Genomic DNA, 22685 nt, shown 5'->3' with positions numbered 1-22685 from the left:
ATCAAATGCCCAAGAATTTATTAACAGCTAGAGGACTATATTTAAAACATTTATTGGATGTGTACATTGGCCACTTAAGAATAGTAGAAAAATAAAATATCTACTAAGTCTTTCCTTGGACAGCTTTCATAAAGTAAGATGTAAGATAGCAAACTGGGTGAAAGGTAAAGTAGTCACCAGTCACCTAGTGAGTGACACAGGCACACATAAGCATTAAGTAACCTGAGAAGGGAGCATATGAGAAAGAGTCATGGGGATAGTCACGGAAGAGGTGAGGGTGTTTGGAACTCAGATGAAGATGACGTCACTTTCCCAGAATGAAGAGAGGTCATTTTTAAGCGTGTATAGAGATGAACACGGGAATTATAGCTGTGTATTTCAAAGGATAGAAGATTGGTGTCTTTGGAGAGGAGTTTCAAGTGGGAAATAGGAGATCAGGTGAAGATAGACGTTTGGAACCCACTGAAATTTTAGTTAGAGCAAAACAGAAGATTTTTGGGCAAGTAGTGTAGTCTGTCGTGGAGAAGGAGCACCACAGGGCAGAGTGGCTCAGCGAGTGTGCTTGTAAGAAGATGCGTGATTCCAGGGGGTTGATGTGGGTTTTTTTGTTTTTTGTTTTTTGGGGTTTTTTGTGCCTACAGTTAGGAAATAAAGGCTGAGGCTGATCTCTGAGTATTTGAGGAATGGGAATATTTGCAGTGAATACTGTTTGGAAGTGTTTGAATTGCTGTGAAGGTACAATCTCAAGAGTTAACAGCCTAGCAAGCAGAAATATAAAATTGTCAGGATTGAAGATGAAGGGAAATGTTTTCATGTCAAGAGCCTGAGAGACACTGAGACTGATACAAAAAATAAAACAGAAAGCTGAAGAATCTTTGGAGAGAGGTTGAGGACTAAACCTTAATTTTTCTGAGTAGAAATTAAGAATATGGACTGAAAAGGGGACCTTTGAAGTGATAAAATGCAACCAGGATGATTTGCTGTGCATTAATCCTAGAGGACAAGCTTACTGGTACTGTATTATAAAGAAAGTAAGGAAGTGCACTGTGGTCCAGAGTAGGTAGCAGTCTCTTGTGTTTTTTGGTGTTTGTCAGACTAGCAACCCTATTTATGCCATGCAAGAACACAGACACTCAGGATGCAGTAAGTACCTGAAAGATAGTGAGACCACCTTTGAATTCCCGAGATTCAAATATGCATGTGTCAACAAATGTCATCCTGGTCTGAAAAGTCTTTCCAGGTGCTTGTTAATAGTAGAATTCTCTCACTAGTCCTAGAGAACGCAGCTAGGTTTATATTGTTTCTACATTGATGCATTAGTATAAGAACCACATTGTCCCCAACTCCCATGTTTAATCATGCTGTCTTATTTACCAACCTAGGTCTGAGAAACATCTTACCTATTACAACAGCAAAGGTGCCAATTGTGAAATTCTTCCACTTGAGAAGTGGTCTGGAAGTGGACATCAGTTTGTATAACACACTGGTAAGTGCTGCAGGCTTTTTTTTTTTTTTTTTTTTTTTTTTTCATTTTAATTTTTTTTCTTTTTATCAGTACTGGGGATCGAACTCAAGACCGCCTGCTTGCAAGGCAGGTACTTATGTCACTGAGCTAAATCCCCAGGCCCAAGCAGGCTTTTTCTTTAAGGTAGTATGAGAAAAGAATGTGTCTTAAGAATTCTCAAGTTAAATGAGCCATTCACTTCATCTTGTTCATTTTTTCAAGAGTTATTTATGAGTGGGCAGGGTGGTACACACCAGGAATCCCAGCACTGAGGGGCCTGAGGCAGGAGGACCACAAGTTCCAGCCAGTCTTGGTAATTTTGAACTTAGTGGGCCAGGGATTTAGCTCAGTGTCGTAAGCGCCTGTCTGGCAAATGTAAAGTCATGAGTTCCATCCCTGGTACCAAAAAAAAAATTGAACTTAGCAAGACCCTGTCTCAAAATTTAAAAAAAAAGATTGGAAATGTCACTCCATGTAAAGACCCTCGGTTCAACAGTACCCTGAGTACTGTTTTTTTAAATAAATAAATAAATAAAAAGTTTTATTCATGATTGCTTCTCGTGTCCTAGCAGTGTTCAAGACTGAGAACATAGCAGGATTCAGTTATGCTTCCTGTTCACTTAAGTAAAGGCAGAGTGGTGGGCTTGCGCCTGCCTGGGAATTTATTGTGATATGGGGCTGAGTCCTTTCCAGATGCACCCTGGTGCATCCACCTCTCTTTTGGGCTAACTGACATACAGCTTGCTTCGGGGCTTTGTGGGAATTCCTGGGTCCCCAGGGGGCACATGGTTAAAATAATGCCACACCCGAGGGTTTAACTCAGTGGCAAAAGTGCCTGCTTAGCAAATGCAAGGTCATGGGTTCAATCTCCCGGTACCAAAATAAAATAAAATAAAGCCACGAAGGAAAGAAAGGGGATCACACGTCGCTTAATGGGCACTGATTATTTTAGTAGCCCTCATTTTCTAGATTTCAGGGTAAGAATGTACCAAGATAATGGAAGTCATAGGTCAGATATTATAGTTCTTCATTATCTGGCTTGTCTTTGGAAAGAGAAGTTGATCTCAGTGTCTTCTTAACGATATGTCACTATAGACCTTTTAAGGATATCCCAGTTTAAATGTTTTTTATCTGATAGTTTTACAGTATAATTTTTCTTTTAATAGGCCCTTCATAACACAAGACTTTTATCTGCTTATTCAGCCATTGACCTCCGAGTAAAATACTTATGTTATACAATGAAAGTGTTTACAAAGGTGAGTGTGCTTGTGATTTATTAGGATGTTTCATTACATCTTCAAACCTTGTTTAGAACATAACTCATGCATTTTTTGATGAAAAATCAAAACGCTTCCTGTTTTGGGAAGCCTAACTACAAGATAGCATTTCATTGTCTTAAATGTTACATGATAATCTGATCTTAACTTGAGATTGACAGCCCACCCCTTTTTTGGATTCAGTGTGGTTGGTTGGTTTTGTTGACATACTTTAACCTGTGAAAATACGAATAGTTTTGTTCTTAATGAGTTCCTCAAATAAGCCTTCACTTCTAGTGAGAATAGGTTGGCCACAAGTTCAGCAGGAAGCACTGGTGATCTTTCCTTTGCTATCTTCCTTTCCTCTAGATGTGTGACATTGGTGATGCGTCTAGAGGCAGCTTATCATCATACGCATACACTCTTATGGTGCTGTATTTCCTCCAGCAGCGGAGTCCACCGGTCATTCCTGTCCTGCAGGAGGTATTCATAGAAGAACGTTTTCCTAGTTTTTATATCAATGCTTAATCTTGTAATCCTTACTAACAGTTTAAAAATTAATTTCAGATATACAAAGGTGAAAAGAAACCTGAAATATTTGTTGATGGCTGGAATATTTATTTTTTTGATCAAATAGATGAACTGGTACGTATTTTAAGAGTAAAGATTTTTCTGCATACTTACCTAAATTAACTATGCTTAAGTGTACATTATCAGTAACAATATTTTTATTTACTGTATTTGTTTATAATAGTAAAAAGGATGAGTTTCTCGTTACTGTTCAAGAGAACATTTCTTTCATGCCTAGTAATTTCATTGATCAGATAATCATTCCAAAGGAGCAAGAATTTACTCTGGTTTTGGTACCACAAATTTGGAAAGCCTTACGTTGAGCTCTTGAGACCAATAACCTAGGCATCAATGCTTTTAGAACTTTTTTCCACATTTTTCCACTAACATTCTGAGCTTTGAGCTCTCCCAATTTCCAAGTCATACAGTAGAAATTAATAAACTGTTGTGGAATAAAAGGTGAAACAAAAGTCATATAATTACGTTTTTAAACTCTGATTAGAAGTAAGTCCAAGTTTACTCCCTGAAATAAAAATGAATATCTATGTTAATACTTTAAAGTGTAATATACTTGTTCCTTTCTGTTTCTAGCCTACCTATTGGCCAGAATATGGGAAAAATACAGAATCTGTTGGACAGCTATGGCTGGGACTTCTTCGTTTCTACACAGAGGAATTTGACTTTAAAGAACATGTTATTAGCATCAGGAGAAAAAGTCTACTTACAACTTTTAAGAAACAGTGGACCTCAAAATACATTGTTATTGAAGGTACCAATAAAACCAAACTTAAAATTGAGAAAGAGATTTAAGCTACAGGAGTATTGTTCTTCCTTCTAACACAGTTGCTCTGGAGCAGCCGTGAACTGCTCTTGTCCATACCGGTCTGACTTGTCTGTTTCCAGCCTAAGACTGATGCCCTCTTGTGGACTCTCTTGAAGTCTAGAAGTCTGCATACAGGAAGAGGGAGCCATGAAACCAACAGCATCAAGACAGTGGGACCCCTTTATTTAATCCTTAGGCCTAACCTACCTGTCCATAAGATCCCACCCTCAACCAAGGACAGGGAGAAGTCTTGGCCAGAAGAAATCCAAGGGCAGGCTGACAGACCAGCCAGGGAGCCAGTCAGATTCTAGGAGCCGCCCTGGGACAAGGATCTCAAAAAAAAGGAGCCACAGAAAAAAATCCTTGAGTATGTCCCTTTTGAATACACCTGAATTACCCAGAGTGGCTGTTGGTCATGTCTCTCTTTCTTCTCCCTTGCCCTCTTCAAATAAGTTGTCTTATTTAAGAAAATAAAAAAAGACAGTGAGACTTGTAAAAAAAACTTCTCTAATTCAAGCTTAGAGAACACCATCGAGTGAATATTCAAGATCTTTTATTTGCTCTCAATAAAAGAATTTACTTATAAATATTTTATGAAAATGTCATAGTTATTGTCACCAAATGAAAAAGGCTTTTTCTTTTCCACTGAATGCAGGGATCCATTGGAATAATTAATGTTTACAGCTGATTGTTTATTTCAGCTTGTAAGCATTTTAATATGACAGAATGGTGTTTAAAATACTCTAAAATAAGCTGAGACATGGCTCAGGTAATATTTGGTTGATTTTGATAGGAATATTTTTCTTTTATTTTTTAAATATACACATATCACCTAACTGAAGTGGGTTATTCTAAGTTACATGATTACTTCTGCCTTTTGATTATATTAACGTGTAATACTGTGAGCATTATAAAATGCTCTCAGTAAATATCTGCCAGTTATTAATATTTTGGTTTTAATTCTTGAAACCTTACCATCTTTTGCTTTTAATTTTTATGTTACTTTCAGATGAGCTATTAGTAATGGACTAAACTAGAAAAAAAAAACTTCATTCATAATTATATAACCAGCTATTCTAGAACTGAAAATTTCAATTATAGTAGTAGCTTTTAACTGCACAGCATCTAATACTTTAATACTGTTTCTACTTTATCAAGCAGACAACTCAAAATACATCCACACAAACCAACAAGAATCACCAACAGAAACAGGACCCAAATAAACAAGAAGATAACCTTCTTTAGCAGTTAAACCACAAAAAGGGCCCTGTTCTCTAGTAACCTGTCAGTCTGCTGGACGTCAGTTACTGTTGGTAGAAGCCGGACTGGCAGAGCAGCATGCCGCTTTATACTTCTTCACTCCTTTTGTGTATGCTGTGGACAGGCAGTCAGCCATTGTCTTAGTGATGAGATCCCCAGGAAGGATTAGCTCGTTTTTTGCCTTTGCCTTATCAGTTACCATTTTTGGCACATGAAAAAAAAAGTTAACATTTACTCAACACTTGTTGTCTAAATTATGAATCATCACATGCAAATACTAAATCACCTTTAAATTGTATTTAGATTTAGAAATAGCGCTTATACTCCCATTTTTTTCTCAAAACCATGTAGACCTCATACATATATCTTTGACATGTGTGTGCTTTTCATCATTCCTACCGCTTTTGGGTCATCTAACAAATGCCATCCCAAAGCACATTATCTAAAATGTTTGAGATGCAGATATTTAAGATTATAGGCATTCTTTGTAAGAAGTTTGCTGGAAATTGTGTTGAGATCCAAGTCATCATTGGCATGCCATTGAAATAGGTGTATTTTTCTATGTGTTTTAATCTGATTAGTATCTGTGATCATCATAATGAAAAGTTGTCCTTAACAGACAAAACATTCAGTGCTAAAATGTTTTTAAATACATTTATAACTTCTGTATGCATCTAAAAGTGGCATCATTTGGTAACATAAGGTCAAAGTATCTTCCAGATATTTTTTCCAAAATCAAACAATCTGTCATAATATGAAGGGTTTTATAAGAAATAAAATATGAAGTAACATTTTTCTGATAAAAAATTTGAAAAGAAAAAACTGGCCTTACACTGAATCTAGGACTATCTACCACTGCCGGTATTATGGGTTTTATGCTCATTTAAAAGGCAGTCATTTAATACTTTTACTAAGAGTAAACAAAGTAGATTATGTCTTTTTATATATATATATATACCTTTTTTTGGTACTGGGAATCAAACTCAGGGTCTTGGCTTGCCAGGCAGGTGTTTAGGCCAGCTATATCCCCAGCCTGGTTATATTTTCTTGTTGTGGACCTTATTTACTAGATGAATAGTTATGTTTCTTATTTGATTATCTTATTGCTCCCTCTAATTTTCTTAGATCCCTTTGATTTGAATCATAATCTTGGAGCTGGATTATCAAGGAAAAGTAAGTTATTTTATTGGTAAATTTTAATGCAGTCTTTCCATTTAATCCATTTTATTTAAGATCTTACTCTTTTCTCCTTAGTGACAAATTTTATAATGAAAGCCTTTATCAATGGTAGAAGAGTATTTGGCATTCCAGTCAAAGGATTTCCAAAGGACTACCCCTCAAAAATGGTAAGGGTCTGTTGGAAATGCCAGAAAAGTTTTGAAAGCACATAATTTGGAGACATTTTAAGCACCTAGTTGGAACATACACTTCAGTAATAATACTCTGGCATTCTGGTCAGTCTGGCCAGGATACATGATTAGAATATAAAGTAATCTCTGAAGACCTTTTTGTTTAGAACAAAATCACAAGGAGAAGTAGGAAAACATGGAGTTTGGGTGAGGGAATTAATGATGCTTTCACTTTTTGCCTTGATAGCACATACCAAGGAAACACAGAGCAGCCCTAAAGCAACTTTGAAGATTAAAAAAAGAAAATCCCTGAAAAGATGAATTTAAGTGTGCTGTATTCTTTGCTTTCTCTTCTTATCCCCTCTTACTGGTGGTCTGTGCCAGCCTGCAGAGGTGGTTCAGTGCATGCCTGTCAGGACACCTCACCTAGAAGCTCAGTTTTATACCTTGCTTGCAAAAGTGGTGTATATAATATGACTGGAAGATGCAGTGCTGCCTGTCCTGGAGAGCTGTCTGTTCTCTGTTAATGAGCATACAGCATAATCCCCAACACACAATCACACACCAAGTTGAGGTTCAGAGGTGGCAGCCCGTCTGAGAATTTTTCCTTAGAAGCTAACTAATAATTGTTAGAGAAAACCCCGCAATTTCACAGAATCCACAGATAGGTTATGCAGTTGTTTTTGGGGCTAGAGATACGCAAGTAGCCAATCTGAGAGCACTGTTCAGTTTTCCTGTTTGCTGCTGATTGGCTGCTGTTACAGCCCATCTGGCAGATGCACCAGCATTCATTCTGGCATCATAGCAGGTTGCCATACCATGTATAACTATCTCAGGTGTTCTCAGTTTTGTTCTTAAAACCCTAAGATGCTGCCAAAACAGCCTGCATCTTCTAAGGCTTGATTAATGTAGTATTTTATTAAATTATATAACTGTGGGGGGCAAAGCATATTGAGGGTTCAAACTATACAAATAGACATTTTTCTGACCATATCTGAAATTCAAGGTTTTGCACAATTTGTGGGTACTCTAGGAATGTAACCCTTGTGAATTTTGGGGGTCCACTAAACAGTATTCATTAAAAGTATTGATAATGTCTCTGGGAGACTGGAGCAGGAGGACCCACCCTGGGCAATTTAATGAGTTAGTGAGACCCTGTCTCAGAAAATAGAAACCGGGGGTGGGAGCGTGGGGGGCGGTTAATGGCTTAGTGCAAGGGCCCCAGTTCAGTCCCCAGTACCACCATCCGAAAGGTTGATGTTGAGATGTAGGATCATTCTTCATGTCTACTTTTCCTCTTTTAGGCATACGTAATTCAGATTTTTATGTATTTATCTTCTAGGAATACTTTTTTGATCCAGATGTGCTGACTGAAGGAGAGCTGGCCCCAAATGATAGATGCTGTCGGATTTGTGGGAAAATTGGACACTTCATGAAGGATTGTCCCATGAGAAGAAAGTGAGCAATTATTTTAAAACAATGTCTTTTTTCTTTCTTCTTTCTTTCTTTTTTTAACATTTTGTTAAGTGTGATTCTGTTGTAACAGAAAATGAACTTTATGAAATCCAGCATATAAGTTTTTAGATAAATTTAAGATTTTTCAAAAAAAGGAAAATAAGCAATTAAAACATAGGTGCAGATGACCAAGGCTGAGTCAGGTGTACAGTCTTCCAGGCCCAGTCCTCCTTCCTGGATCTGGTCGTAGCCTTCATCATTAAATAACCTCTCTAGCAGGGACAGGAGAGGAAAGGAGCAAAGTAAAGTTCTTCTTAGAACTTCAGGATGATTGGAGTCAGTAAATTGTGAAATGGGACCCTTCAGAATCTCAGCTGCATTTTTCTTGTGCAGTAACATTAGTGTAGAGTGGTGTCTTGGAGTATGGGGCCCTCTATTTGTATACTCCTTAACTGTTAATAATTGCTGCAAGTAGGTAAACAGACTTTCTCCTGGAGACATTTGTAGAAGGGCAAAGGAAACACTTTTGGTGACTGGCTTGGGACATACTGTTGTTTTGGGTGGTAGTGATAGTTTTGTTTTTATGGTACCAAAGGTGAAACTCAGGCCTTCACACCGAGCTACATTCTCAGGCCTTAGTTTTGTTGTGGTTAGGTTAGGTTTGGTTTGGTTTGGTTTGGTTTGGTTTTGGGAGTTTTTTTGGTACAGGAAATCAAAATCAGGACCTTGCACTTGCCAAGCAGGCGCTGTGCGGCTGAGCTATATCCTTGTTTTTTAACGTTTTGAGACAGTATCTCACTAGCCTCCCACAGTGCTGCAGTTATAGGCATTAATGGTGGTACTGTAGTTTTAAGTTACTCTTTGTTTGTAGTTCAGTTTGGTTTGGTTTTTGCAGTGGTGAGGATTAAACCCAAGACTTTGCATATGCTAGGCTCTACTACCAATCTACATCCCCAGCCCCTGGTCAGTAATATTCTTGTTTTAATGTATGCTACTCAAAATAAATTGCTGTGTGGAATTTGAGTAGCCCCTTTTTATTATTTTTTTATTATTCTGGCAACAAATTTGACATTTTAAGATGTTAAATTTTACTACTATCGGGGCTGGGGATTTAGCTCAGTGGCATAAGCGCCTGCCTTGTAAGCAGGCAGTCGTGAGTTCTATCCCTGGTACCAATAAAAACGAAAAAGACCAAAAAAAAAAAAAAATTTACTACTATCATTCTCTTGTGAACTTAAGATTCTACTTCTCAAATTTTGATGTTTAACAAAGAATATTAATGCATTCTCTTTGCTGTTCACGAAATAATCCCCCAGAAAATGTGACTTTAATTACATCAGCATCAAAGCAGACATTAAAGAGATTTGCTCTTTGCAAAGGTGGTTTTACGGCACTAATGCAGCCTTTTGAAAATTAAAAACAAAGGACTCTGAAATACAGTCTGTTCTGTAATACAGCTCTGAAATAGTCAGTTCTCTGTGTCCATGGATAGTCAGTCTCTGTGTTTCTGTATCTCTGTGTCCATGCCCAAGTATTTATAAATCAAAAATGCTTTGGAAAAAAAATACTGGATCTGTACTGAAACCATACAGACTTCTTTCCTTCTCACTGCTTCCTACACAGAATAGTGTATCAGCCTTTTCCTTAGCATTTCTATTGTGTTAGGTATTGTAAGTACCCAGAGATAATTTAAAAGTATACAAGAAGGGGTGAGTAGATTATGCGAATACCACATTGTTCTGTATAGGGACTTGTGCACCTGTCCACCCTGGAACCAACCCCCGTGGATCCTAAGAAATGACTGTAGTTTCTGAATAGAGATGTATTTAAGTCTATTCACTTTAGTTTCATATTGATACCTTTTGTTCACAATTTATCCCTTAAAACTGGTGATAACATATTTCATTAGGTTTTTGTTTGGATTCTGTCCTCCTAAATTCTTTCCTACTAATACTGTCTTTGACAGGGTAAGGAGACGGCAAAATCAGGAAGACACTCTGCACCAAAGATATGCTGAAAACAAAGACAAAAAAAGTAAAGAAGAGAAAGATATTCAAAACAAGCACACAGAAAAGGAGACATCAGCAAGAGAAGACAAGCCTGTGCCATGCGTGGCTCAGAAGGCAAAGATGGCAAGGGTGGCTGCAGATCCAGGCAGGGAGAAGATGCTCAGACCACTTGTGGAGAGGTGGAAGCGGCAGGACAGCACAGACTTTAGAGAGAAGCGCTGCTTCATTTGCGGAAGAGAAGGGCACATTAGAAAAGAATGTCCGCAGTTTAAAGGCTCTCCAGGTACGGAGGTGGATCGCACCTTGATCTTTGTACTGACGTCTCAAAGAAAATCTTGCTAGAGTTTTTTGTATTTTAGTTACATGTGTTTCCTTAGAAATATATTTATAGTTTTACAAAAGCCTATTTGTTCCCAGTATCTGTAAATATTGCCTCAGTAACTAGGAAAAAAGCTCCAGTTTGAACTTTATTTCTTAGTTTGTGAATTCAAGAAATGAAAGCACTATCAGGACAGCACACTGTGTTCCGGCCAGCCACTGTGTCTTAGGCATTTACACACAGCACGTGCTTTGGAGAGGGATCAGGAAACTGGACATAGGGCTACAGGCCTGTAATCCCAGCAATCTGGGACGCTGAGGCAAGAGGACCAAAATTTCTGGCCATCTTGGGCTACTTAGCAAGATGCTGTCTCCAGTGCTCTACAGTTAATTAACAATGATTATATCTGCAAAGAGGAACTGTGGAGGATTTTATCTTTATGTCTTAATAACTTCATTCAGTTGAACATGGTTATTCAGAAAAGAAAGAAGCAATTTATTATTAGTAGTTTAAAGCCATCCACAAATCTGAGCCAGATGTGATTGACACAGGGCTGTATTCCCAGCTATTTGAGGCAAGATGATCATTTGAGTCTGAGTCCTAGGACAGTCTGGGCAGCATAAGGAGACCTTCCTTAAATCTTCCATAAATCTTGCCCCTTTGATTCTTGGTGGGGAAGTGGTCACAGTTCACTAAATATAGAAAGTACCCATTGGAGGCCTTTTTTGTGTGCTAAGGATTAAGCCCAAAGGTACTCTACACATAGCTACATCCCCTGATCTGGTGTTGGTTTCTTTGTAGATGGTGTTTCATGAAGTTGTTTAGGCTGGATTCTGAATTACATTCCTCCTGCCTCAGCCTCCTGAGTAGCTGGTCACAGGCATTCAGCGCCATGCCCCCTGTAGCACCTTTTAGTATACTGTTAGACCAAAGGTACTTAGAATTTTCAGATATAAGTTACCACTCATAAAGAAATGTTTATATTCTCACTTTACTTGTGAGCACACACGTAGGCCTGTGGTAAAATTCAAGAAACATAAAAATGAAACCCTGGGGAACACATTTTAATTAATGTAATTAACCCGAGCCATCCTGAATTGTGTATGTTTGTGAGCAACATTAAAGCAGCGAAGCGTATTTATAATTTCCTTGAAATACTCCAGTGTTCAAAGTTTTTGGAACCTGTCTTCCATTACATTATATCATGTTCAGCAATATATTGTAAAAGCTCTTGAATCATTCATCTGCATTTTTTAAAGGAATGTGTGGAAAGAAGTTTATTTTAAAATATTCTAACCTTTTTAAATGAGGCTGAAATGTTTTTACTTACAGCTTTGGTTAGTTCACATAGCCAGGTTAGTCTTGCCACTCTTCATAGAGCTCCAGAGTTTGCCCTGACCAGAACTTAAGGCAGAATAATTTGATTTTTTTTTTCTAGGAAAAAAGCATAGTTAAAAGAAATTAAAACAATAACACTTGCTAACACTTCTGGAACATTACTGTGGATAATTTTTTTTATTTAACTGCCACAACAACCCCATTAAATTTGCAAGGCAGGCGTTTATGCCACTAAGCTAAATCCCCAGTCCAACTGCATTAAATTTGGTAGCATTAATAACCTCAGTTGTCAGAAGGTACCTGTATAAATAGTAGAAGTAACATTTAGTATATATTTTAACCAAAATAATAGGCTATCCGCTATCAGAACTCAAGGTCCAAGTTTAGTACGTGATTGTAGTGTTCCTTCTCAGTACAAGAAAATGCTAACTTTATCCCCACCTTTGATGGATTTCTTCTTCCTAGCAGTAATTTTTATGATGTTTACTGGTGCAGTTCTCAAAACAATAAAGCAGTGATTCTGGCAGCCTGAGAAGGTAGTGGCAATTGCAAGGAGCTCTCCTGGTGGGGGGGGGGGGGGGGTTAGCAAACCTAACCTGCTTTCTTCCAGATGTAGTGTGCATGTGTTAATGTGAGCATTTGTTGCAGGGGCTGTGTGAGATGAGAGAGGCTTGGGACCAGTAATGGTGTTTCCTTTGGTAGCAGTTAAAAATAATCAGCTTAGTTTTGTCTAAAAACTATTCTACCCCATGTCATTTCTTCAGTCATACTAGTATTATTCTGTCCACACAACATACTGTGCAAAGCTTGTGCCACATCAACAGAAAATCTGTGCACAAGCTTTAAATCAAGGCCATTGCTTTCCGTTGAAAGTCAGAACAAACAGTGCTCTTTCTTTTTCTAGGTGTGTCTAAGTCAGATTGTGGGTTTGGATCCCCTTCTTCTCCCAGTCCTTTGAGACCTGCTGGTCCATTTGCTCAGGTAAACCCAGCTCTGCTGTGAGGCGGATACGGCTCAATCCTGTGCGTTCGCCACACTGGGCACACTTGCCCTGCTGCATGTGCCTTCTGCTGACCTCATGCTCACCTCCTAGCCCTGTGCAAGCACTTGGGGTGGAGGTGGGGGGCCCAGTGCGCTGTGCTGGGCCTTGCTCGCTGAGGCAGTCCTGCATACTTGCCTGTCTTGCTAGTTAGCTTAAAGAATTCTGCCTTCCACACGCCTCATTTCAGCTCTCTTTGGGTGTGTTTCGTTTTGTTTTGTTTTTTGGTACCAGAGATGGAACTGACAACCTAGTGCTTTCCAGGCAGGCACTCATGCTGCTGAGCTAAATCCCTCCTTTCAGCTCTCTTTGGATATGGCTTCAGTCTGTTGTAGATGCACTTGCTTCCCATTTTATAAACCAGTCATTTCATTTTTTAGGCAGTGGTTTTACATGAAGACAAAAAGAAACAAAAAGCAGCAATATTTTTGAGTCCCCAGTCAGGTAGGTTTGGTTTTTTTTAATGTCATTATTTACTGTATTCTTTACCACATGCCATTTGAGGTTCTTTGACTAATGGATTTTAACAAAGATTAGACATCAGAATTCCCCAGGGTTCCTTTAAAAAATACACTTACCTGTCTTCTCTCCCTTAACCTGATTCTTCGGTGGTTAAACATGGGCCTGATGAGCCAGAAGAATATCATCTGATGACAGATGCAGAGAATTATAACGCAGGAAACAGGGAGGAGGATGTCGGTTTTTCGAGGGGTAGCACCTCAACGAGGAACCAGTGAAACAGGGATGAGTCAGGGGACTTTGGAGTCAGCCTGTTACGTCAGAACTCAGATCACTCCTGTCCTAAGTCTGCAGAGCCTGCAGCAGGAGTGGGGCGAGCAGGCAGAGTGCAGTCAGCGTCTGGCTCCTTTGGCTGTGGAGGACTAGTGTTCTTCTCTAAGTGAGCTGAGGAGTCACGTGCGGGTTTTGACCCAAGGGACGCTATTACCCGAAATCAGTGTTTTAAAAGTGTGTACAACTCATGGTGCTGGAACAATAGGGTAGAAAGCAAGGAATCAACAGGGTGACCACCGCGGTAACTCAGGAGTTTAGACTTGGAGATGAAGAAGGAAGTGAGGACAAGGCCGAGTCAAGTGCAGATTTTCTGAAGGTTGCACTGAAGCAATTTACAGACGTGTTGGGTGGTACCAAGGCAAATGAGTCAGATGACACTGCAGTTTTTGGCCTGACTGTGGAAGAATGGAGATTGAATTTATCATACAGGAAAGACTCAGGCAAGGATTTGGAGGAAAAAGTAGAGTCCAGTTCCACACATGGAAGTGTAAGAGAACTGTGAGGAGGCCCAGGCCAGGGAAGGGCTGCACATTTCTAGCCCTGAATCTGAGCGAGTGAGATCACTAAAGAAGAGAAACACATCAGAGCCTCAGGAAGTAAAGGAAGCAAAAGATAAAGTGGCCAGTGGAGTAGGGAACAGAGCCAGAGCTCTGTCCTCGGGTCTGCACAAGGCAGGTGCGTCTGAGAGGAGGCCTCACCCCACGTGAATACTGTTGGAGCTCTGGGACCAGCCTCCCCCACCGTGCCACCAGTGGCTTTTAAGAACGCTGCATCCCTGGAGTCAGGAAGACCAAAGCCTGACTGGCCGGGAGGCCAAGAAACATTTAAAAAAGCCCCCTCGGCTCGCAAAGTAGTGCAGAAAGGGTACTTGTGCATCCTGAAGGGAAGGGAAGAGTAACGTGAAAAGGGAAAGCGAAATTGTTGTGCCTTGTTAGTAACTTTGGGGGTATTTGTTAGTAAGACACATGCATCCGAATTACAGCTGCAAATACTCTTACAACTTTGTTTAACAGTCTCTTTCTCTGTCCCTCTATGTCTTATTCAATAGAAGAAGTTAAGCAAGACAAATTACAATATAGTATCCATGGGATTTTTACATAATTGTATATTTTATAAGAAAAACTGTTTGAAATTTTAAAACTTCATTGGTATGACTTGACATTTGTGTATATTAATGTAAAACAAGTCACATACAATGGTCCCTCTGTATTCATTGCTTCACTTCCTGCAGTTCTCGATAATTTGGTCAAGCACAGTCTGAAAGCACAGTCCAGTACAGCAAGATACTTTGAGAACATTTGCCATGTACAAATATCTGTTATTGCAGTGTATTGTTACTGCTGTATTGTTACTTATTCTTAGTTCTGAATGACTTGATTGGGAAGCCTAAGGTGTACAGGGCTCCCCTTGCACACATCCAATGTGTTCTGTGTTTAGCTCTGCTACACCATCACATCATATTGCCAAAGCAGAGTTAGAGATGCTTTCAGGGTAGAGAAATGTCAGTGTTGCTAACAGTCTCCACATTTCCTTGCGTTGGTGTCAGCCTTCAAGGAATAGTCATTACAGTTGTAGGGCAGATTTCCTGAGCTCCACACTAGAGTTCGTTTTTGTTGTCCTGGCTCAGTGTCACAGGCAGGGCACTGTGGTCTCACTCTGGATAGCTGCACAGTCTGCTTTGAATGTTGTTAGCAGGAGGAAAGGTAACAGCATCATTGACTTACCCAGATATTCAGGTTTCCTTCAGTACTTTATGGATTTGTAGGGTTTGGAGGTGGAGGGATGGAGGGAAACATGAAACATTAGCATTAGTCTCTTCACAGGCAGAATTTTAAAGAAATAGAAAAAATCTCCACAAATGTATGACCCCCTTGGACCCAGTAAGGAAGTGGCAGCTCCATGGAGGTAAACAGCGGCTGTAGGAGGGACTTGAGTCTGGGAAGGTTTGGAGTGTTCAGGGAGGGGTGTGTGTTGGAAGCGAGCCCAACAGGCGGAAGTGAGGAAAGCACAGGGAGCTCACTCCCACAGGCAGCTCACTGAGTGGAGAGCGAGTGAGGCCAATGGCCTGACTTCAGGGCGTGGAGGGCTTGGGAAACATGCCTAGATCCTCAACTCAGGATCATACAGATCCAAGTGTAAACAAACCCAAAGAATGCTGTTTTGACCCTGAGCAGATATTTCCAGAACGTTTTACACAGGAACACCACCAGTTCTTGCTTGATCAGAACACTCACGTTGCTAAAATCAGCTCTGCAGTCAGACTTCACAGGCTGATTTCCATCTGTGTCATGTGAAGCGCCCTCTGTCTCCTTCAGGTGCCTCACTTTTCCTGTCTGTCAGAGGGGATGACCATCAACACCCCAGGGCAGGGATGGGGAGACTCCCATCAAGAGCACCTGGAGCAGAACCTGCAGAGGGGAGCATGGAGCTTCTTCTCTGGCCTTGAGTCCTCCTCAAGGTGCAGCGTCCCTTCCTCCCCAAGGAGAGTGGGGAGGGTGGACCATTGCAGGGACTTTGGCTGCCCGTTGTCACCCTCCCCCTGCATGCGCACTGACATGGTGCCTTAAGTGCATCTCAGAGGAGAGTGGCCAGTGGGAGCATGGCTGGAGCCTGAAATCCAGCCCCACCAGTACTGATCAGGTGACCCACTGCATTTCCATTCCTTTACCAGTCCATCAGAGTTAACATTCACAGGAGCTCGTAAAAGGTGGCTTCATAAAGATGGAGAACTCACAGAACACCTCACTTAGGGGCTGGTGATTTAGCTCAGCGGCGTAAATGCCTGCCTTGCAAGCAGGCAGTCGTGAGTTCCATCCCCGGTACCGATAAAAAAAAAAAAAAAAAAAAAACCTCACCTACTGCAGGACTCAGTGAATCCCCACGCCCTTTGTTATTAGTACCACTCTCTCAGAGAGCAAATTCATAATAGAGATTTTTTTCTTAACAAAACAAGCATATAGAGATTGCAGCGCAAGTTACAAATAACCCAGTGAAAATTACTTTAAAAACAAAACAACTACTTGTTTCTTCATTCTATTTTTATCCCATGCCTTCAAATCATAAAATTCTTTTCTCCCTTGTGATAATGTGTATTTATACAGCTTTTATCACTAAGCAGAAATTTCAAAGCCTATGGTCTTGTCTTGTTTTGTTTTGTTTTTGTCTTTTTATCGGTACCAGGGATTGAACTCAGGACTGCCTGCTTGCAAGGCAGGTGCTTATGCGCTGAGCTAAATCCCCAGCCCCAAGCTAAATCCCTAGCCCCTATAGCCTATGGTCTTAATGATCATGAATTGAAAACAGTAGAAATCATTTTAGAAAAAAAGTGGAAAAAACTCAAAGAATATAGATCATACTTTATATACCCTTGATATTCCTGTTGACTAGCCTGTCATACTTACCTACCACAAAAAATTTATATCAGTTGCGTTCTAAAGCTTTTTTCAAATCTCAAAAAGTGTAAACATTTCTTCTATGTTGTTTTCTCAATTATTAAATCAGATCAAATTTTGATTAAAAAACACTCTTGGCCTGGGGATATAGCTCAATAGTAGAACATTTGTTTGGCATGCTTAAGGCCCTGTGTTTAATCCCCAGTACCACAGTATAAATGTACAATTACTGAAAATGACTTTCCCTTAAGGAGGTGGATGGACTGTTTCCCCAAAAAGTCATGTACTCTCGGGGCTGGGGATTTAGCTCACCGGCATAAGAACCTGCCTTGTAAGCAGGCGGTCATGAGTTCAATCCCCGGTACCAATAAAAAAAAAAGTCATGTACTCTCATCAGTATTATTTGCATGAGTGAAAGAGTGCCTTATTTCTATTTCTAATCTGTTTTTATAGTTGGCAAGCATTGAGAAAATTAATAGTCTTTATAATAGCAAATTTAAAACAATAGAAAAATGCTTTAAGAGTTTAGAAATGATCAGTGTATTATAACAGTGTCCCTCAGTTAGTTATAAAAGTACTTCTTAATGATGTCACCAAAAATCACAGCAATACGTAATAAAAAATTATTTGTAATCATTATCACTGTAATTTGGTAAAACCTAAAAATTATTCTTTACTAGCAGCATTCATACCAATACAGATACCAGCATTTTATTTGCCTGCTACACACTTCTCAGAAGCCTTTTAATACAATAAGACTATGAAGAATTGTGGGGAGAACACTGCACCCCCCAGTCCCCAGTTGGGTAGCGCTCAGTCACAGTAAGCGCACAGTGTACCTGCATCTTTCCAGAGACATTCTCATATTTGTGTCTTCAAGAAATCCACATAGGGGCTGGGGATTTAGCTCAGCGGCATGAGCGCCTGCCTTGCAAGCAGGCAGTTGTGAGTTTGATCCCCGGTACCGATAAAAAGGAAAAAAGACAAAAAAAAAAAAAAAAAAAAAAAGAAATCCACATAGAGCCAGGCATGGTGGTGCACGCTTGTAATCCCAGCACTCTGGAGGCTGAGGCAGGAGTATCATTGCAGGTTCAAGACCACCCTGGACTACACAGTGAGCTCAAGGCCAGCCTGAACTGAATAGCAGGACCCTGTCTCAAAAAGACAAAAAACCGGAGCTGGGGATTTAACTCAGTGGTAGAACACTTACCTAGCAAGCTGGAAGCGCTGGGTTCGGTCCTTAGCACCAAAAACTGAAAAACAAAAAATCCACAGAAAAAAACACAAAAGAAAAAAAAAAGAAATCCACATAAATGCTCTAGTAGAGGTTAGAATGTTTACCACTGGGAAATGCATCACCTAAGGTTTAGATAATAAGATACATATCCCTTTCTTTTGTAAAGTGAGAAAAGGGTAGTTGTGAAAGGGGAGTTTGAAAGGAAGAGTGGAGTGATTGAGAACCAACCCAAAATGGTGACAGAATATCTCAGTTTTAAGAAAAGTACATAGAGAAGTTGAGGTACCGGGGACACTGGGATGTAGCTTAGCAGTGAAGTACATATTTAGCACATGCAAGGCCTAATAAAAGCCTAGTCTCTAGTGCCAAAAAAAAGGTTGAGGAGCTGGAAACTTGATTCTTGCCCACATACCTGGTCAGGTAAGTTGGAGAACACACAGACCCAAGTTTGATGACCTTATTTGTATGACCCTGTAAAGTGTACTTACTGATTCAGTTATTTTGTGAAGCTAAATCTTCACTAATATGTATAAAAATTGAAAAAGTACATATATTTCAACCATGATGGCAAAATTACTAAGTGGTAATTGTTGGCTATCCCAGAAAGTCCTTGCCAAATATGTCCCAAAGCCTGGCTTTCCTGGGGGAGTCTTTTTGTGTTTTTCCAATCATTTAAAATTTCTGTAATTACTATCGAATTCACATTTCTCACGTTTATTTATGTTTATATTATATATATATATATTTGTGTCAGAATAGTCATCTCTTAATTTTCAAAGCAATCAAATGTATTACAGTATTCTTCACCAAGAATAAACTCCATTGTATTCTTTCAACCTCACTGAGACATACTTGGTTTCCAGTGAGGTTTATAAAATTTTATAAATTTCGTATTTTCCCCTGGATTATATAAAGTTAGAATTGTGTTTCATTTCTAATACTTTTGATTTTTTTACACGTATAATTTAAAATTTTAAATCTTACATGTGCCCAGGTGCGTTTTTACATTTAAATTATATATTATAGAATACAGTAAGTGTTCTACATCCTACCTTTTCATGTCTACTTAAAATGATGTTAAATTTTTTTTACATGTTACTGTAATACAAATGTACTTTTTCTTACAGTATTCCATTCTATAGAAACAACATACTTTATAATTCCATTACCCAGGACATAAGGATTTAGATTATATTTCTTTGCTATTACAGTCAATACTGTAGTGAAAGTTATTGTAGGATGCACTATGAGAGACTGTATAGGCTTACCAGTCAGATGGGTCATGGTACATGTGTATTTCATATCCCCTGCTGGCTGCTATCATATCCCCTACTGGGAGCTCCCACCTGCAGTGTGGGGGGAACTGCTTTTGTCAGAATTTTAATTATTGACAAATCTGATGTATGAAAACTGCTTTGGTGGTGTCTACATTTTCTGTCTGGGAATGCTAAGCATGTTCTTACATATAATCATGCTGTTTTCTTTTTCATATGTTACTACTTTTTTTTAATCATTGTTTTAGTTGCTGTTCACATTGCTGAGACAAAATACTCACCATCCACAGTTAGAGGAGGAAAGGTTTATTTAGCTCAGTTTGTAGAGGTTTCAGTCCACAGTTGCCTAGCTGTAACAGGGTGGCATCACAGAGGGGTAACAGTTCGTGGTAGGCAGAAAACAGCAAGCAGCAGGAGCAAGCATCCCTTCTTTCTGCCCCTTTATATTCCATCCAGGCTGCAAGCCTGTTGATTGGTGCCACCTACATCCAGGGTGGGGCTTCTTTTTCCACACCCTTAATCCACCCTCACACCCTCAATCCAGCCATCTCTGAAACCCACCTATGACTGCATCAGCCTTTGGGGATTTTTAGAGACAACAGCAATCCTAATATCTATTGATATTCATCTTTCTATATTGATTTTAGGTCCTTTAAGTATTCTAATGTGTTTAGGACATTGCTCTGCCTATGATTTTTATATTTACTACAGTTTACTTTGACTTGCTTTCCCTTACATTTACTTCTGTACTTCATTTGAAAATGAGTAAGAATAGTTTGAGGAAGACCACTTCTCTTCAGAAACTACATTTGATCTAATGCCAGTTATTAAATAATCCATATTTTACCCTAATAGCCTTGCTATACATAGTCTCTTAAGAATTTTTCAGCTCTTTTTCATTGCTTTATTTGTTCAGACTTCAGGACAAATTATAGTAATTGCCTTATGCTATGGTTTAATTAGTACTCTTCATTCTTGTAAATATAATTTATTTTTTCTTTAGTATCAATTACATTTTCACCATTCACAGCTTTATATTTGCAAAGTAATAATGTGTGTTCTTTGTTTCTGACCAGAGAATTCTTTTTTTTTTTTTTTTTTTTTTTTTAAATCGGTACCAGGGATCAAACTCACGACTGCCTGCTTGCAAGGCAGGCCCTTATGCCACTGAGCTAAATCCCTAGCCCCTGACCAGAGAATTCTTTGCTATCAGTCCATTCTGTTGGTTGCAAATGAGGACACTCCTTGTGTAAAGGATCACCTATAAAGTGCCGGTTTCATTTGATGCTCTGTACCAATATGGAAAAAGCTCACATGCAGATGCACTGAAACAATTTTAGCAGCTTATCTGCATTTGGAAAAAAGTGACCAAGTGTATGCCAATATATCATGTTCCAGATACTTTTTTAATATAGGCTAATTCAGAACAGGTGTCCATATCATGCAAAAGCTATGAATAATTAACCGTAAGAAGCAATGTTATGTCTTTTGGCAGAGCTCACTCTGCTTGTTTCATTTATGTTGGGTTTGTTTTCTGCTCACTTACAGGAAGCCTCTCCAGTAAATCCATGACTCAGGGGAAAGCTTCAGCAAAGAGGAGCCCTCAGGAGTCATGAGGGAAAGAAGATGGCACTTGAGTGACACTCAGGCGTCCTTATGCACTCAGAAAATCAGGTTCATTTCACAGGCACGAAAGCATCGATCAGGCTTCAACTACACAGTCTAGGGAAATGTCAGATTTTTTTAATATGATGAAATCGTTAATGAAAAAATTTTAATATAGTCTCATCTACCACCAATCCCCATAGATGTAAGGATTTTAATAGAAAGCCATGATGTATGTATTTAAGCCAGGTTAAAAGAAGAAATGTAACTGTGGGCCACTATTCAATGAATATGGCTTCATGGTTTTTAATTCTTTGAAAGCACACTAAAAATGGTGTGCTGATAAAGCTCAAGTATATTTACTCCTTTTTCCTATAAATCCCTTTTTTGTTTTGAAGAGGGGAGTGGTATTTATTGTTGTTTGCGAAATCCTCATGTGGAAGGTGTCGGATGTGTGTGATCTGCTACTGCTGTACCTAGTACTCCCGAGCGTTGTCTTACCGCCCTCTGCGGAAGTGAGCGCGGACTACGTCCTGCTAGTGTGAGCCTCAGCTGGCACAGATGCGCACAAGAATCGCCATAGACTTTCTGCGATGCTCGGAAAAATGAAATCAGGAAGACAAGTGGCCCTGTTCACCAGGAAGAACATTTTAAAAGAAAAGATAACAGAAGTATGTTTTACTTTTTATGATACTCAGAAGTGAGGGAGGGGAACTTTTACACCCCCTAAGGTCCGAGACTGTCTGAGCCAGTCACGATTGTGGTTTGCCATCTCTGGGTCTGCCTGGAGTCCCACAGAACTGTTTCTCCAACTTCACAAGCTTCTCCAAAGTACTCCATGGAAAAAACTATGCCTCGCTTTATTTATCATTTTGAAATAAAATTTCAAACTGTAATTTTACCACATTACTGTCTAGTGAAAGCATCCTAGGGGCTGGGGATTTAGCTCAGTGGCATAAGCACCTGCCTTGCAAGCAGGCAGTCATGAGTTTGATCCCTAGTACCCATAAAAAAAAAGAAAAAAATCTCCGAAAGCGTCCTAACTTTCATTAGGAACCTAAGTTCCAGAGGAGGGCCAGCTCAGACCTGTTCCGTGGGATAGAGTGCACACGGGTCGTCCTGCCTTCACGCCCCTTTGGTCCTGTGTGTTGATACCACCCTGTGCCAGACGCTGGGCACACACACACCCTGCACTGGGGCTGAGGACTGCAAAGGGCATTAGTGGAGAAGACTAAAGATAATGCCTATGTGCTCTTCTCTTTTGCAAAAGTGATTGAGCCAGGTATGGTGATGCACACCTGTAATCCCAGGCCTCTGAGAGGCTGAAGCAGAAGGGTCACAAGTTGGACCCCATGTTGAGCAACTTGTTGACTTAGCAAGACTCTATCTCAAAGTACAAAAGGGTGAAGACTCATTCTAAAGGACCTGAGTTCAGACCCTAATATTGTACTGAGAGAAGAAAA

The 22685-nt window shown here is 39.6% G+C and overlaps 1 protein-coding gene and 1 long non-coding RNA gene across 6 annotated transcripts in view; one reads left to right on the top strand and one right to left on the bottom strand.

Annotated features, from left to right (window-relative positions):
• The window catches only part of Tut7 (terminal uridylyl transferase 7), a 55877-nt gene extending 33749 nt beyond the window's left edge, over window positions 1-22128 (top strand). For 4 of the 5 annotated variants that reach the window (XM_013158334.2, XM_013158336.3, XM_013158335.3 and 1 more), the window contains 12 exons: window positions 1383-1486; window positions 2671-2760; window positions 3130-3243; window positions 3328-3405; window positions 3922-4099; window positions 6539-6586; window positions 6668-6759; window positions 8105-8220; window positions 10184-10509; window positions 12788-12864; window positions 13303-13366; window positions 21166-22128. In XM_013158334.2, coding sequence (XP_013013788.1) covers window positions 1383-1486; window positions 2671-2760; window positions 3130-3243; window positions 3328-3405; window positions 3922-4099; window positions 6539-6586; window positions 6668-6759; window positions 8105-8220; window positions 10184-10509; window positions 12788-12864; window positions 13303-13366; window positions 21166-21233 — 1355 coding nt within the window. In that variant the 3' untranslated portion in view covers window positions 21234-22128. The remainder of the gene's footprint in view (window positions 1-1382; window positions 1487-2670; window positions 2761-3129; window positions 3244-3327; window positions 3406-3921; window positions 4100-6538; window positions 6587-6667; window positions 6760-8104; window positions 8221-10183; window positions 10510-12787; window positions 12865-13302; window positions 13367-21165) is intronic. The other variant, XM_063243846.1, reaches the window with a different exon arrangement.
• LOC134474882 (uncharacterized) lies at window positions 5452-14067 on the bottom strand. The gene is made up of 3 exons (XR_010045792.1): window positions 13501-14067; window positions 11876-11979; window positions 5452-5600 (listed from the first exon to the last, which is right to left on the bottom strand). It is a non-coding gene; the product is annotated as an uncharacterized LOC134474882 (long non-coding RNA).
• Window positions 22129-22685: the final 557 nt, after the last annotated feature.

This window comes from Cavia porcellus, unplaced genomic scaffold (genome assembly GCF_034190915.1).
Source record: "Cavia porcellus strain 051 isolate PalLab524CR breed Dunkin Hartley unplaced genomic scaffold, mCavPor4.1 scaffold_2, whole genome shotgun sequence".
NCBI classification, from domain to species: Eukaryota; Metazoa; Chordata; class Mammalia; order Rodentia; family Caviidae; genus Cavia; species Cavia porcellus.
Note: the sequence above shows the minus strand (reverse complement) of the source record. Positions and strands in the feature narration are given on the sequence as shown.